Source organism: Trachemys scripta, chromosome 7, assembly GCF_013100865.1.
Source record: "Trachemys scripta elegans isolate TJP31775 chromosome 7, CAS_Tse_1.0, whole genome shotgun sequence".
NCBI lineage: Eukaryota > Metazoa > Chordata > Testudines > Emydidae > Trachemys > Trachemys scripta.
In genome coordinates, this window is record NC_048304.1 from 122,231,028 (window position 1) to 122,247,027 (window position 16,000).

The 16,000-nt window shown below is 51.9% G+C and overlaps 1 protein-coding gene across 1 annotated transcript; it reads left to right on the top strand.

Moving 5' to 3' along the window:
* Window positions 1-4,080: 4,080 nt before the first annotated feature.
* CALHM2 (calcium homeostasis modulator family member 2) lies at window positions 4,081-12,421 on the top strand. The gene is made up of 3 exons (XM_034777998.1): window positions 4,081-4,418; window positions 8,929-9,533; window positions 11,584-12,421. Exons 2-3 carry the CDS (start codon window positions 8,991-8,993, stop codon window positions 11,998-12,000), a joined length of 960 nt encoding a protein of 319 aa, XP_034633889.1. The 5' UTR covers window positions 4,081-4,418; window positions 8,929-8,990; the 3' UTR covers window positions 12,001-12,421.
* Window positions 12,422-16,000: the final 3,579 nt, after the last annotated feature.

Consider the following 16,000-nt stretch of genomic DNA (forward strand, 5'->3'; position numbering starts at 1 on the left):
CTCCCTAATCATTCTCCTAAGGCTCATGCACACACAACCTAACCAGCTGCAACCGCATCCTCCAAAGGATATCTTGTCCCTCCCAAGGCCTCTGAAGTTGAGACAAGCCTCAGGCTTCACAGATGAGTCACCTGACAAGGATCTGCTCAACTCAACAAACTGCTTCAGCTATTTCTGTGCACTTCCTGTTGATGGAAGAAGCCCAGGGCACGATCCCTCTTAATGGGGCAATGCACAACACCCTGCAACGATTGGCTGCATTGTTAATATAATTATAACATAAGCATTATTAACAAATAACAACATGAGATTCAACTTGGAAGAGTGCATCTGGGGAAAAGAATCGGATGCCCCAGACACGCAGGGGGAGGGACAAGCCTGGGAAGCAGTGATGGCCAGACGAGGGTGGGAGTGATAGGGGATAGCAAATTAGGCAGGAGTTTCCAATGGGATGTAGTAACAGCAAGAAATGTGGGGCGGCACATGCAGAGCCATTGTGTAATGCAGCAGGGGCTACATCTGGAAGAGTGAATTAATTGCTGGCCACCGCATCACCAGAACGATACCGACAAACTGTAGGGAGTTCAACAAAATGCAGCTACCATTATAAGGGAGCTGAGGGCACAGGGACTGGATCAAGGCCCAGGTACCACAGGCTCATGCCAAAGGCCCCAGCTCCTGATGAGATCAGAATCTCAGTTTTCATTTTAAAAGAATTGTGTTTCTAACCCTCATAGACACAAAGAAAGCCTGAAAACAAGGTGTGAGTGTAACCTGAGTTTGCAGAGAGCCTGAAACAATAGCTCCAAGAGGTGTACACTGCCCTATTCATCTTAACTCTGAAACCTGCTACCACACCAGAAGGGGCAGGGCCACAGCCTGGGGGAGGGCCATATGGGACTTCAGCGTGGGATGGCCCTAAGGTCCTGGATTGCCTTATCTCAGCCCAAGGAGGGACTGATATATAAAATGAGATTAAGGCTCAGATTGTGACTAGGTGCCTGCGGTTGTGGGGGAAGGACATGAGGAGCCTTCCCCACCCACCGCTGCACTGTGAGTGGAGAGCGTAGGCCAGTGCCAGGCTCACCCCAATGGTGGCACCAGCCACTCCAGCGGGGAAAGGGATGAGGAGAGGGCAGGACAGCGGCCTCCCCCATGCCTCACTGGCCAGCAGTGCTGAGGAAAGTGTACTCCGCATCTTTTCAGGGGGGAAGGGGCTGCTTAAAATGCCTCTTGAGGGTCTCTTGGGCTCCCATTGGGCTGTGCTTTGAAGGCCCAACCCAGCTCTGGAAGTGCGACATCTCTGTCACTTGGCTAGGGCGGGGGGTTGGGGCACATCTGAAGGGTGGAAACAGCCAGGAAAGGGGTTAGGGTGGCACAAGAGAGTGTGATTGGGAGCAATGGGGTGGGGTTAAGGAGGCTGAATATTAGCAAAGCCTTCCTGCCAGAGAGATCTACCAGTCGGCCCCGGGGCATGGCAGAAGCTCTGTCACATGGGACTGTGAAACGTACATTGGGCAAAGCCCTCGCAGGTATCCTGGAGGGGACAATCCTGGCCCTGCCCCCGGGCGAGGGGCTGGGTGTTCTAACAGGCCTCTCCCGTCCCCAATTTCTGTGAGGAGTGAGGCCCCAATGCAGAAGGGAAGAGCTGCTTCCTGTGGGAGTCGGACGCGTCAACTGCTGACCCGGTCAAGCCCATTATCGTTGTCATTGGTAGTGCTAAGATCGGGTCCCGAGGGCGCCAGGCACTGAGCAGAGAGACACGGTTCTGCCAACCTCGAGAGATCAGAAATCATGAGACAGGCCCCCCAAAATCACAAGATCGGCCCCAAATATCATGAGATTGGCTGACAAGATCATGAGGGTTTTTTCCCCCCAAGAGACTAGACGGTGTTTTTTAGTTTGTCTGATTATTGCTGCACTCCGCTGCCTGGCCGCAGCATGTGCGGGTCACACTCAGTGTCGCCCTCTCTCCCGAATGTATCTGCTGAGTGATTTGGGTCCCATCTGCCTGTCCCCTGCCCAGCAATGTATTCTGCTCCTGCCCAGCCTCTCTCATCACTGCAGCCCCTCAGCCTCCTCTCTGCTCCTGGAGCTCTTCACTCCCTTCTCCCAGGCCTGGAGGGGGCTGCAGCAGGGTCCCCTCTCTCCCTTCCAGCCTGGGGGGGGGAGCTCCAGGAGCTCTTCACCCCTTCTGCCCCCTCCCAGGCCAGGTGCTGAAGGGAGCAGGTGCAGAAGAACCGTCTCCCATTGCTCACAGGAGGGGAGGAGGGAGCAGAACTGCCCTGAGCAGGTGGGTTCTTCATCTCTCCCCTCCCAGCCTCGGAGAACGGCTTTGGGGCACTCAGGGGAAAGAGAGCTCTTCCTACAGCAGCTCCGATTGGTTGCTCAGCCCCAGGAGATGGAGCAAGTGGGGGGCACAGCCAATCAGAGGCAGATTTCCGCCAGGCAGGGCTACATTGGCCAGAGGGTTGGATCATCTCTGGTCATTGCAAAACGGGCGCTGGCCTCGGCTGAAATCCCATCCCTGAGAGAGCTGGCCGCACGGGAGATGGGCTCTGCCCCAAAGAGCTTAAGTCCTAAGTAAACAAAGCGTGGGAGGGGAAACAGAGGCACGGGGAAGGGGCGTGATTGGCCTAAGAGGACACAGCAAGCATGGCAGAGCCAGGATTAAACCAGTAATAAGCAGAGACAGGCCCACACCAGAAGTCCAGATCCGAACTCTCCTGAACTCTGGGGAGGGGCAGAGTCAAACCCAAACCCAGCTCCAGGTTTCCCACGGGGTGGTTTCTGTAGCAGGAACCCCACATCCTTTCCAGATGCCCTGAAATGGAGGATGCCCATGCAGGCCTGTCTCCGGCAATAAAACGGGGCCGGGGAAGAGTTTCGTTCCATTCCAGGGGCTAGAGGCTGTGCAGAAATCAACACGGGCGTTGCTGTGAGTTTCTCTCTGCTAACCCGTCCTCTGGAGGCCTGGGTTTTGTTCCAGGGGCACAGCATCCATGAAGCATGAAGGGAAAGAGGGCTGCAGCAGGCAAGCGGGAGCAGAGAGCAGGCCAGCTGTGGCAGGAGGGAGGGAGGAGAAGAGGAGGAGGAGGAAGGGAGATGGCCCGGCCTCCTTCTCTGCCTTCATTGCATGGCTCTGGAAAGGAAGTGGAAAGCGGAAAAGCAGAGTCAGGAATGAATGTGCTGCCCCAGCCTCTGGCCACACCCCGCTCTGCCTGGGTAGGAGAGACGGTGCCTGGACTCGCAGACAAAGAGCCACTATTTCCCCACCCACTGGCTTCCAAAAGAGCTCTCGGCCACAGGCATTTCACTGCCGCTAAGAGAGTTAGTCCCCATTCGTGTCCCCGACTGTCCCTTTGCATTAGAACAGGCCAAGCTGCACGGCTGCATCCAAATGACTCCGTGTCCAGGTTGCCACGCTGCCGGGGTGTGGAACAGGATCTAGCCATCCCCAGCGCTGGGGGAGGATCGGGTCTACTGGCCTCTGCTTCTAATTCAGCCTGAACCAAACACCTCTCCGTTTCCAATCCAGTTTGGAGTGGCCAAGCAGCGAGAGCAGAGACAGCCCCCTGCACAAAGAGCCCTCCCCGTGCTCCACCGAATCAATGGGGCTTACTCGTGGGGGTTGTAGGAATTTGCTCTTGACCTGCAGCACCCCTGTTATTACACTTCTAGGGGAGACACCCCCCCCCAGCCCTGCCAGTGCACATCTCCTGGCTGCAGCACCCCCTGCTATTCCAGTCTGGGGGTGCCCACAGACAGCTCCTCCGATGCATCTCAGGCCTGACCTGCAGCCCCCTTGCATCCACCTTTCAGACTCAGGCAGCCAGTTGTAGTGGACTGTGTGAGGCTATAACTCTTCTCTCCAGAGGTGCCTGGCTCTGGCATTCTCCTTACTATGCCAGGGAACCCCCGTTAGAGCATCCTCGAGCAGATCTTTCCCAGGGCTCCAGGCAAGCAGTCTCCTTGGGGGCAGTGATGAAGAGAGCTCCAGACACGCCCCAGACAGCTGCACGCCACACTTCCCTCCACAGCCTGCCGCTGCCCTGCCATCTCACTCTGGTTTGGGGGCGGATTATGCATGTTTTCCACTAACTAGTTTTTGTGCCTTTTTTTTTTTTCTTTTAAAGGTACAATGTTTTCTTTGAAACAGACAGAAAGTAACTGGCCATTTGCTGCCTGTACAAGCCCCACCCTGATGCGAGGCTGAGACTTTTCCCTCCCATCACAAAACATCTACCAACACAGGACCCCTTGGCACACAGAAAGGAAGTTGCTGAAAATAAACGCTATTTGGAACTGTTTTAACTTCTTGCACCGGCCCTTTCTGAGCTGGATTCCCACTCCCCTCCTCCCCCTGCACTTGGAGTGTAGCCGAGAAGGCTCTGAAAACGGATTTAACAACCCCTTAAGTAAGTGGCTTAGTTTTCTTCTTATCTTTACATTTGTTCCGGGGGTAGCACGGAAATAGAGGCTGCTTACAAATAAGCACATGCCCCATCCTCACTGGGAATGAAACCCATTAGCGATGGGAGACTTCTCCCAGAGGATGGAGCATTCCTGTTTGTTACCCAATCTTAGTTTTGCTTGGCCTGTTGCTAGCTCCAGCCCTTGAAAGGAAGGGTGGCATGGTTTTGGTTTTGTGCAATCGTTCTGTGTTCTCCTGAATAACGGTCCTGGATTTGTATCATCCCATTTCAGGTCTAGAGTCTTTGAGGAACACTGCACAACACAGGGTCCTGTGGCACCTTTTAAGACTAACAGAAGTATTGGGAGCATAAGCTTTCGTGGGTAAGAACCTCACTTCTTCAGATGCAAGTAATGGAAATTCTTAGTTAGTCTTAAAAGGTGCCACAGGACCCTCTGTTGCTTTTTACAGATTCAGACTAACACGGCTACCCCTCTGATACTGCACAACACGAACATTATGGCAGTCGAGATCATGAGTCTGATTCTTCACTCTAGTGTAAGTCCGTTGATCAGTGAGTTTGACTCGTGTAAAACTGGGGTACTGCAGTAGGGAATTAGGGCCCTAGTTTTTCGTGTTTAAACCCATAGTGATGTTACAGAATAACTGTAATAGAATCACGAATGGATAGAAATAATAGAGAGCACTGGACTCACCCCCCGTGCTAACCCATGGACTTGAATAGGGCTACACAGGGTAAGTAGGTTGGTAACTGATGCATTGTGAACTAGTGATCTCAGGCATCAGGTTGGACTAACTCCCTGCCATAATCTCACTAGGATCTGCTCAGTCTTCCGGGGCCCTGTAAACTAAGTACCAGATGTGTGTGGGCCTTTCACGGGAGACCTTAAAAACTGGGTTCCCTTTATCTGATTGGCCTGAACATGAAAGATCCCCTGCTACTTTTTAGAGAAGTTGGGGTTTCCATGGCACCAATTTTATGTTTGCTGTCAACATGCAGGATGCAGGACTGGCCCTTTCACAAAAGTTGTAGCTAGAGATCTATCCAGGTGGCGCTTGATCATGCCCCTTTGGGGTCTGCCATGATTAGGAGGAGGATGGGTTTCCACAGCCAGCCCCCAGAGGGCTATGTGCCATTCAGGAGACACAGAAGGCTCTGGTGTAGGCATTGATACAAACCCCAGGGCAGGTTCACCAGCCTCTCAGATGGGCCTTTGTCAAAGCTCTAGCCTCAGTGAGGTGAATCGTCTCCCACCTGACACCTTGGTGCTCGATGGGTTTGGCTGAGGTTCATGTCAGTTAAACCTGGAGGGCGAAGTGAAGTCCAAGGGATTGAGGAACTCAGCCTGATGAACCAGAACTGCTGCCTTTTCACACAGCTCCCCGCCCATTTCCCCCTGCAGAGGTGGCTTCACTTTAGTGCTGCTGGGCTATATGAGCAGCAGTGTTGCCTAGTGGATAAAGCACTGGACCAGGGACTCAGGAGACTTAGGTGCTATTCCTGGCTCTGCCACTGATTGCTGGGTGACCTTAGGCAAGTCACTTTGCCTCCCTATGCCTCAGTGTCACCATTTGTAAAATGGGGGTAATGATACTGACCTCCTTTGTAAAGCACTTTGCAATCTACTGATAAGAGCTAGGTGATTAAATTATATGTATTCCAGGCTCCCATCCTACAAGCCCACTGAAATCAAGAGGTTTCCTTGTCTGAGGGCTGCAGGATGGGGCCCATAACTAGCGAAGTGCTTTGGGATCCCCAGAAATGATAGGTGCAATGCTATTCTGGTGTAAGGAGGTGAAACCACGCAAGCTGCGTGGGAGTGTCCTGCGATGGGATTTCACTCGGCTCAGCACGAAGGCTGGTGCCTTGTCCCAGAATCTAAGCTGGGCCCTATTGCACGGCAGCCGGGCGGTGAGAGTAGGAAGCAGGTGGTAACTAAGCCCTGGCTAGTGGGTGAGTGTAGGGCTGATGCAGCTGCCTCGATACAAACCCTATGTACCGATGTGCTCTCCTAGCGGTGCTACGCTGCACACCTGTGGATTGACTTTTTGGTGAAGACAGACAGAGCCCTGAGAGATTTGCTGCTACCAGAACCCCTGGCTTCGTTATCGTTCCATTCTCCAAACACCACAGTGACTCGCTCTGGTTTCTGGGGAGTGCAGCTCAACAGGCCGTTCCTGTATGAATGAATACTGTCATCAGACCGGTCAGCAGAGGGCCGTCCATTGCTCTCTATGCACATCACCACATCACCCAGGAAATCTGAGCTACACTAAGGGCTTATCTTCGCTGCATCAGTTAGCTCAAGTTACTGCACTCCGGTGAGCCTAGTGAGAGAGACCACACTGGCAGCACAGAGTGACTGGATTAGCTGCAGATGAGTTGCTGTAAGTGGAGCCATTGCATCCCCATTATTAGCTTGAGCATCAGCAAGTTGCAACAATGGAGCTTCAACCCATCCCTTCTGGCAGGCGAGCTAGCTCCTGTTTAAAGCACCACTTCACTTGGAGCTAGAGATTGTTGTGTGTGGATGCGGGTCAAGTTAGGGGTAATTTTCAAGTATAACTGGAGCTAGCTATGCTGTGAAGACACACCCTAAGACATTGAGGGTGTCTATGCTACACGGTAAGCTCAGATTTAGTAGAGCTCGAGTTAGCAGACTTGGGTTTGTTAGCCCAGGGCTTGAGCGTCTACACTCATTGGTAACCCCAGGTTAGGAATTGTTGAACCCTGGGTCCCAACTTGGGGGTCCAGCATCTACCCTGCATTATGTGGACCTGATCCACAACCCATATCCCAGAGTTCCTAGCGCCCTCCCACAACGTGGCCACTCTAGCCCTTTGTTCATGGTGCAGTGTGGGAAAACTTGACTGTCCTCCAAACTTGACTGTCCAGGGGACAAAGAAAGACAGCACATGGGATTATGGGATACTTTTGGTGGACTCCCAGAAATATGTGTCCAGTGGAGCTGCATCTACACCACAAAGAAATAGGACTTGAATCCTAGGTCCTGGCTTGACCCAGGCTCAGACCCTCTAATCCCTTAGGGTCCTGAGACCCTGAGTCCGATTAGTGCGATTTGTGTGTAGATGGAAGGGAGGTTAGGTTTGAGCCTGAATTTGAATCCTGGCCTTACATCGCAGTGTGGACGTACCCGGAATGATAGTATGGAATGATAAAGCTCATGCCAGTCTGCTAAGGAAGGTAAGGAAGGCTTGACTGGCCTCTCATAGGGTGGGAGAGAAGAGGCAACCAGTCAGAAAGAGAGAGTCAGAGGCAACAGATTTTTTTTTTTAGTAATCATCTCTGGCAGATACCGTTTTGAGGAACTCAATGGGAAACGGAAAAGTCTGAGGTTTCCCTTCTAGCTCAAGTTTACTCCCTCAGCAATCCCTTCTGCTCCTTGTTTCTCACTGTCATTTGAAAAATACTTTTCACTCAATAATGTTCATGGATAGATAAGAGTGTTAACTCTGAACCCTAACGATGAAACTTAAAGTGTCAATATTATTAACTATTTCACTGTGAATCATTGTAGACGGAATGTGTCACTGCTCTGAGATTGAGGGTGGGGTTTGGGTACTAATATTCCGACTCCAAAAGTGAGTAAGAGAGCAGAGCTGTGAACTCTGGAGTGTGGATGAAGGAGTGAATTCAGAGAGGAAGGATGGTCCACTGGTTAGGGCACTTGCCTAGCACTTAGGAGAGCCAGGGTCAAGTCCCTGCTCTGCCACAGACTTTTGATGTGAACTTGGGCAAGTCACTTAGCTCTCTGTGCTTCATATATTAAAGATTGAAAGCTGCTCTGTTACTATGGAGATAGGGGCCACGTAAGTACTGTACCATACAATTTCAACTGTGTCTAACAATCTTGCCAAAGCACAATTTAAATTTGGTTGTGGTTCAGCAGGATCCTCAGGTACTTTGGCTAGCTAGTGGGGGTGGGGCTGAAGTTGGCATATGGACTTCTCCAAATGAACTGGTCTTCCTGGGGTAGCTCTCATTTCGCAGGTGCTGTCTAAGGCTCTCGTCACCTTTAAAAATGTGCCAGATTGTGACCATCCGCCAGATGTGGCCTACAAAGGGAGCAGCTCACCAGAGGCTGTTCCTCTCTCTCCCTTTCTCAGGGCCACAGGCCCAAGGGGAGGGTGTAGCAAAGTGGGGGCCAGCTACCATCCCCTGGAGTTGCTCCCATTAACAAAGTGATCCCTAGCTGAGTCTGATGCCAGGAAGCAGAGACCCTGGCTGATGTGGAGCCAGGTCCATCCCACCAGCCAGACCACCTACCTACTTCTCTAGACTCCCACTGTGACCCCCTACTCCAGTTGGGTATGACAGCACCCAATTACGAGTTCCCGCAGAGTCGCCAGGCGAGATCTCTGGGAAGCGGGGCAGCCATCAGGGAGAAGGGTGGGGATGCAGCGCCCTATTGCTGCCTCTCGAAAATTGTCTCTATGATTCACATTTCTCAGTGCTGTTATTGTCATTGTAGCCAGCGTGAGGTGAGAGGACCCAGACTGCTGTAGGCATCTCCTATTGGATGCTCCATCAAAGATGGCTGCCCTCATCACTGAAAACTTCCGATTCCTTTCTCTGTTCTTCAAAAGCAAAGATGTGATGATCTTCAATGGCCTGGTGGCCCTGGGCACGGTGGGCAGCCAGGAACTCTTCTCTGTGGTCGCCTTCCACTGCCCCTGTTCTCCGGCCAGAAACTACATCTATGGACTGGCTGCCATCGGAGTCCCAGCCCTGGCCCTGTTCCTCATCGGCGTCATCTGGAACAACCACACCTGGAATTTGGTAGCTGAGTGCCACAAGAGGGGGGCCAAGAACTTCTCGGCCGCAGCCACCTTCCTGCTCTTTGGCTCCATCATAGGGCGGGCTGCCGTGGCCCCTGTCACCTGGTCGGTCATCTCACTGCTCCGCGGAGAAGCCTACGTCTGTGCCCTCAGTGAATTTGTGGATCCTGCCTCCCTAGATAAATTTCCATCCAGATATGGACCAGAGACCCTGGCCAGGTTCCCTTGTAAGGACATTCCAGGGAACTTGACAAGTTTTAAGGAAGAAGTTATAAGAAGACTAAGATACGAGTCCCAGGTATTGATTTACTTGTATGTCTGGGTGTGGAAGGAGTGTTGACAAGGGGTTAGAGGAGACTGAAAGCCAGGTCTCCTGTGTACTATTTCTGGCTCAGGCTGAGTGTGTTGTGTTGGAGTTAGAGAAGGAGACTTGGAGCCAAGACTCCAAGGCTCAGAGACAGAAATTGAAATCCTGGCCCCATTGAAGTCAATGCGAGTTTTGCTATTTACTTAATTGAAGCCAAGATATTACATAGTGTTGTCTAGTGGTTAGAGGAAACCTGGGCTGTATTCTGACTCTTGGGAAAGTTACTTTTCCCCCCTGTGCCCCATTATCCTCCTCTCTCTCAGGGAAATAATACTCACTTTCCCCTCTGGGGCTTAGCCTATGTACCAATACATTCTCATTGAAACGGCAGCATTGGGAAACCAAGAGAAGCAAAATGGGGAAAGCGGCCCTGACACACCCAGCGCTGCTCTGAGCTGCGACAGGGCAGGATGCCCCTCCTGTCTGTTCAAGCAACAAACCGCTCAGAGCTCCGTAGTTACAATATCGTACACTCCTTAACTCACTCGGCCAAGGAGTGGGGAGACAGAAGGCATCTTCCCCATCGGCAGTGGGGGGTGAGGGGCCAGCAGCATCAGGGCACACTCAGGCGCCACCTCCTCTTGAGCACACATCCTTCCTGTGCCTTTTCTACTTTCTGGACGGAGGCCTTGGCTACACTCAGGACTTCACAGCTCTCTATGTACTCCACCTCTCCGAGGGGAATAGCTGCAGCGCTGCAGGCTCTGATTACACTGGCGTGTTACAGCGCTGCACTCGGGGGGGGGGCGTTTTCACACCCCTGAGCGCAGCAAGTTGCAGCGCTGTACCGCGCCAGTGCAGCCAAGGCCAGAGTTAATTACCCCTGTAGCTTTCTCCAGCCCATCCCCAGTCTATCAATTAGGCCCAGCGTTGCCCCTCGGGTTTCCTCTGGGGTGATTTAATGGATGTTCCCATGATCAGAGTGCTGGTAGAGCTGCTGTTGCCCAGCACGCTGTCACAGAAGCCCGTGTCCTATGCCCGTGAGCACCACGTGTTCAGAAATCTGGAGTGATTGACACCTCATCTGAGGTGCGAGTTGTCCCAGGACCAGGCTTAGCTACCAGAAACCGGTACAGTTTTTACATTAATAATCTGCTTTGGGGGAAAATTTGCTTTTAAGACACATGTTCATGGCTTTGTGAGGACCTACCAAAAACAAACAAACAAACAAAATGCAGCATTTGTTAGGTGCAAGAGGACAATACATTCTCCAGACACCGGGAGATCAGTTCTCAGAACCAACTCCACATCAGCCCACCCAGGGCTTGGCAGTACCATGTTGGATCTGAGTTAGACAGACTAGTCTGTTCACTCTGCAGTGATCCTGTGGCCCAGTCAGGAGCAGAAGTGATGGGGGTGTCCCTAAATTAGAACAGGACAGGGGTACTCAAACTGGGGGTTGGGACCCCTCAGGGGATCGTGAGGTTATTACATGGGGGGTCGTGAGCTGTCAGCCTCCACCCCAAACCCTGCTTTGCCTCCAGCATTAATAATGGCATTAAATATATAAAAAAGTGTTTTTAATTTATAAGGGGGGTGTCACACTCCGAGGCTTGCTATGTGAAAGGGGTCACCAGTACAAAAGTCTGAGAACTACTGGAATAGAAGGAGTTGCCCAGGGTGCATTGGCCAAGCTGTGAGGGGTTCCAAGTCTGGAGTAGAGGGGGACGGTGCAGATCAGGACTGAGGTTCATCAGCTGAGCTGTCTTGGCTCCAGTCTGGAAGAGCAGGAACTGGTGCCGGTCAGGACTGAAGGGCATTGGCAGAGGAGTTCTGGGAATCTCACACAGCACCTGCATCTGCCTATGCTCTCGTCAGCGTGATCAGTACTGCATCACGTTCACAGAGACACGAACAAAGAATCCAAGCGCTGGTGTCCTCGTGAACTGGGGCAAACCCCAGTAGGAACCAGGGCGGGTTCTTGAATCGGCGCTTGGACTGATGAGCTGTTCTGATGTAGCCCTCTCTGTCTCTTTCTCAGCTCTTTGGATGGCTGCTCATTGGGGTCATCGCAGTCTTGGTTTTCCTCACCAAGTGCCTGAAGCACTGCTGCTCGCCGCTCAGCTACCGGCAAGAGGGCTACTGGTCCCAGTACCGCTCGAGCGAGGCCAAGCTCTTCGAGCGCACTGCTGAAGTCCACTCCAAGATCCTGGCTGCCAACAACGTCAAGCAGTTCTTCGGCTTCGTGGCTCTGAATAAGGAGGAGAAGGAGCTAGTGGAGGAGTTTCCAGTGGAGGGCGTCCAGCCAAGCCCGCAGTGGAACGCCATCACCGGGGTCTATATCTACCGGGAAAATAAGGGCTTCCCACTCTACAGCCGGCTCCATAAGTGGGCCAAAGGGGTGGAGGGGAATGGGCCAGGGCCTGATGGTCAGGAAATGGTCTTCCTAGCCACATAAGAGAACCAGCAGCCCAGGGGGATGACAGAACCAGTTCCCCACACCATCTTTATGATATGGAGATATACCTCTCTCATAGAACTGGAAGGGACCTTGAAAGGTCATCGAGTCCAGTCCCCTGCCTTCACAGCAGGACCAAGTACTGTCCCTGACAGATTTTTTTGTTGTTGCCCCAGATCCCTAAATGGCCCCCACAACCCTGGGTTTAGCAGACCAATGCTCAAACCACTGAGTTATCCCTCCCCCGCAGACTTTCCCATCAGACATTGCTTCACTGTATGTTCAAATAGGTAAAAACGGCACAGGAGCACGGCTAGTCGCTTTGCTGCCAATTCTCCTCCAAACAGCTGTTCCTTCTGGGCACAGCAAGAGAGGAAGGATGAATAGCTTCAAGATAACGACCAACCGCATTGTGCCAGGAACCAGTCTCTAAGGGTACATCTACACTACAGCGGGGAGTCGATTTAAGATACGCAAATTCAGCTACGTGAATAGCGTAGCTGAATTCGACGTATTGCAGCCGACTTACCCCGTTGTGAGGACGGCGGCAAAATCGACTTCTGCCGCTTTTTGTCGGCGGCGCTTACTACCACCTCCGCTGGTGGAGTTAGAGCGCCGATTTGGGGATCGATTGTCGCGTCCCGACGGGACGCGATAAATAGATCCCCGAGAGGTCGATTTCTACCCACCGATTCAGGCGGGTAGTATAGACCAGACCTAAGACACAACCATGCACTGCTGCTCCCACCCAGAGGACATGGCACCTAAAGCAGGTACGTGCACCTTGTCTCCAGACTATCAGTGCTGCAGCCCTACTGTTCTGAGGCACAGACCGAGCCCCCAGGTCCTGCGTACACAAAGACATGTATCTGGTTTCCCATCTTTAACAACACACTGCCAGGGTTTCCCCATCTCAGCTACGAATGCTGCAGCCTCTTTGCTCTCCTTCATTTCAGGGTCGGGACAAGACCACCCAGCACAACTGCCTATTTTATTATTAAGACTTTATCTTGCAGTTCTATAGCATAAAGAAATTCCCAGGGCACCTGATGGGCAGCTGCATCTGGGGTGGAACACAACAGCAGTCCATCAATGCACAGAAAAACTCCAGAATGTAAGGGTTTGTCTACATGAGGGAAGAGAGGGGGCGGTATGCCCTAACTTGGATTGGCGCACATTGCAATGACCTGCATTCACACAATGCAGACCCTGAAAACGCAATAGCGCCATAGCTAAAGGGTACAAAGTTCACCGGGCACTGAGTTAATACAAACCCATGTTCGTGTACGCACATTGCTCATTCACACTATTTTGGCAGTCCTCTAAGTGCCATCCCACACTGCTTTGCATGTCCCTAGGATTGACTTGGCAGTTTCCCTAGGTATCCTCCCCCTCCACTTCTCTGGGGTCAAGTTGACCTGATGCCAGCAAGTAGGCCACTGATATTGCACAGGGAAATTTAACGAAGTGGAATGTAATTACCCCAATTGGAAACTGGCCAGGACACCAAACACCCTTTTTCATGAGCACAAATGGTCGTCAACTTGGTTGTGTGTGTCTGGAAGACAGCACCGTCAGCAGACCTGCATCCTGCTGAACTGGCTTGGGACAGGTTGAGTCACCATCACCACTTCCTACAGCACCTTGGACTTCTCATCCAAGCACTGACCAGCTTCGCCCCTGCTTAGGATCTGAGACGTGGCAAGCTCATAACCAGACTGAGTTACAATGCACACTCTTTATGCTTAATTGTATCAGTTAAGCATCTTTCTCCTACTGGAAGGAGACCAGAAACCAGCCAGCCAAAAGACTGCATTATGAGCACGTCTTGTGCCTGTAGAGACTGAGGTTTGCACTGATTGGAAGCAGTGGGATTCAGCCATGGGAAGCAGTGACCACTCCTCCCTTCTTTCATTGGGCTTTTTAAACTGTTTCCACTGCCTTAGATGGCTCCTGAACGAGGTCCTCGCGGATTCTCTCTCAAGAACTAAGTTCCACTCTGAGAAACGGAGAGAGGGGAGGTTTAAATGTACCACTGCCATTGCACTATGGTGTTGTCCACTGGCTGGAGACTTGATTTGTTTATAGCACTGCACAATTCACCTGTCTCGAATTGCATGTTGAATTAGATACACACCATTGTCCCTATTTTAATGGTTGACAGCACATTGGAGTTGGCTTTTCTTATTTATAATGCGCCTTTATATACGCTCGTTTTTATGCACTTTTGCTAGGCCTTTCATGGTACTGTCAACCCCAAGTGTACAAATAGCATGAGTCAGGCACTTCAAACTCATGCGACTCGATTAAAAATTGAGGTTTTTTAAAAAATAAATAAATAAAATTGAATTCTTTTTCTTTGCTTTCTGAACGTTTTGGGTGCAGATGGGTCAAAGAAAAGCTTGAAAATGTGAACATGAGGGCCAGAAACTTAATTTGGTTTTTTTAAATTAAAGTTCCGATTCTGTCATGTTCACACAACTCCAGGAGTTGAAGGTTTAAGCCAGAGGTGGGCAAATTACGGCCTAGGGGCCGCATCCAGCCCTCCAGATGTTTTAATCCGGCCCTTGAGCTCCCGCTGGGGAGTGGGGTCCGGGATTTGCCCCACTCTGGCACTCCAGCCGGGGAGTGGGGTCAGGGGCTTGCCCCACTCCACGCGGCTCCCAGAAGCAGTGGCATGTCACCCCTCCAGCTCCTAAGCGTAGGGTCAGCCAAGGGGCTCCACATGCTGCCCCCCACCCCAAGCGCCGTCCCTTCAGCTCCCATTGGCCAGGAACCGTGGCCAATGGGAGCTGCAGGGGCGGTGCCTGCGGACAGGGCAATGCGCAGAGCCACCTGGCCACACCTCCGTGCAGGAGCCAGTGTGGGGACATGCTGCTGTTTCTGGGAGCTGCTTGAGGTAAGCACCACCTGGAGCCTGCACCCTGACCCTCTCCTGCACCCCAACTCCCTGTCCCAGCCCTGATCCCCCTCCCACCCTCCGAACCCTCGCTCCCAGCCCAGAGCACCCTCCTGCACCCCCAACCCCTCCTCCCCAGCCCCACCCCAGAGCCTGCATCCCCAGTCGGAGCCCTCACCCCCTCCCACACTCCAACCCCCAATTTCATGAGCATTCATGGCCCTCCATACAATTTCCATACCCAGATGTGGCCCTCGGGCCAAAAAGTTTGCCCACCCCTGGTTTAAGCAGACCACCAACGATTATGAGAGTTGGTGATATTGCTTTCATAATCCTTGTTGCACTGATTTGGGTGCAGGTTTCACAGAGGATCGATGCAGTGGGTGAAGGAAGGACCAGATCCTGCTCTGTCACTGTGCTCTCTTGTGAGTAAGAGAGCAGGAGCACGGCTAGCAATTGGAAAGGGGCACTGGGGGACATCTCACGGACTGCTAGTGCTAATACATGTAGGTTATCATAGCTACACATCACATGCTGGCAGGAAGTGAAGTGATGGCAGCCCCTTCACTAAGGTGTTTGAGTTGGGTTTTTTAGTTCTCTTTCAGGGTGCAGACATTCTATGCAGCTCTCCAAGGAGATCTCCAACAGACCACAACCAGGACGCTTATAAAAGCATGACAGATAGAAAGAGGTCAGGATTTAGCATAAGGAGTAACTGCTATTCATGCCCATCAGCTGAGGCAGGAACGCAGGCTATCGCAAGCAATAGCCCCCACCCCTCCAGCAGCTTCTAGCCATGGGCTCTGCTGGTTATCAACGAGGGATTCAGCTTGGATTTTGTAATGAAGGAGGGAGCCCAAGACTGAGTTAGGAACAGCCTGTTCCTCTCTCGGGAGACCTCCATCAACCGGGCAAAAATTCAAAAAACAGGCACTGTAGCCAAGATTCATTTCCACTGCCTTTCTAATGGCTGAAAAGAGAAAACACAAATTTGCTTTAAAGATCACAGATTAATCTTAGATTCAACTAATTACAACCCACACCCTTCTTACTAAAGGTTAAACAAAAGCATCACAACGTTAGCATGCAATAATTTTATAA

Bases quoted from the DNA above. Each gene is read 5' to 3' on its own strand.
- CALHM2 (XM_034777998.1), top strand. From the start codon at position 8,991: ATGGCTGCCCTCATCACTGAAAACTTCCGATTCCTTTCTCTGTTCTTC. The intron at 9,534-11,583 runs GTATTGATTTAC...TCTCTTTCTCAG, and splicing joins GACTAAGATACGAGTCCCAG to CTCTTTGGATGGCTGCTCAT.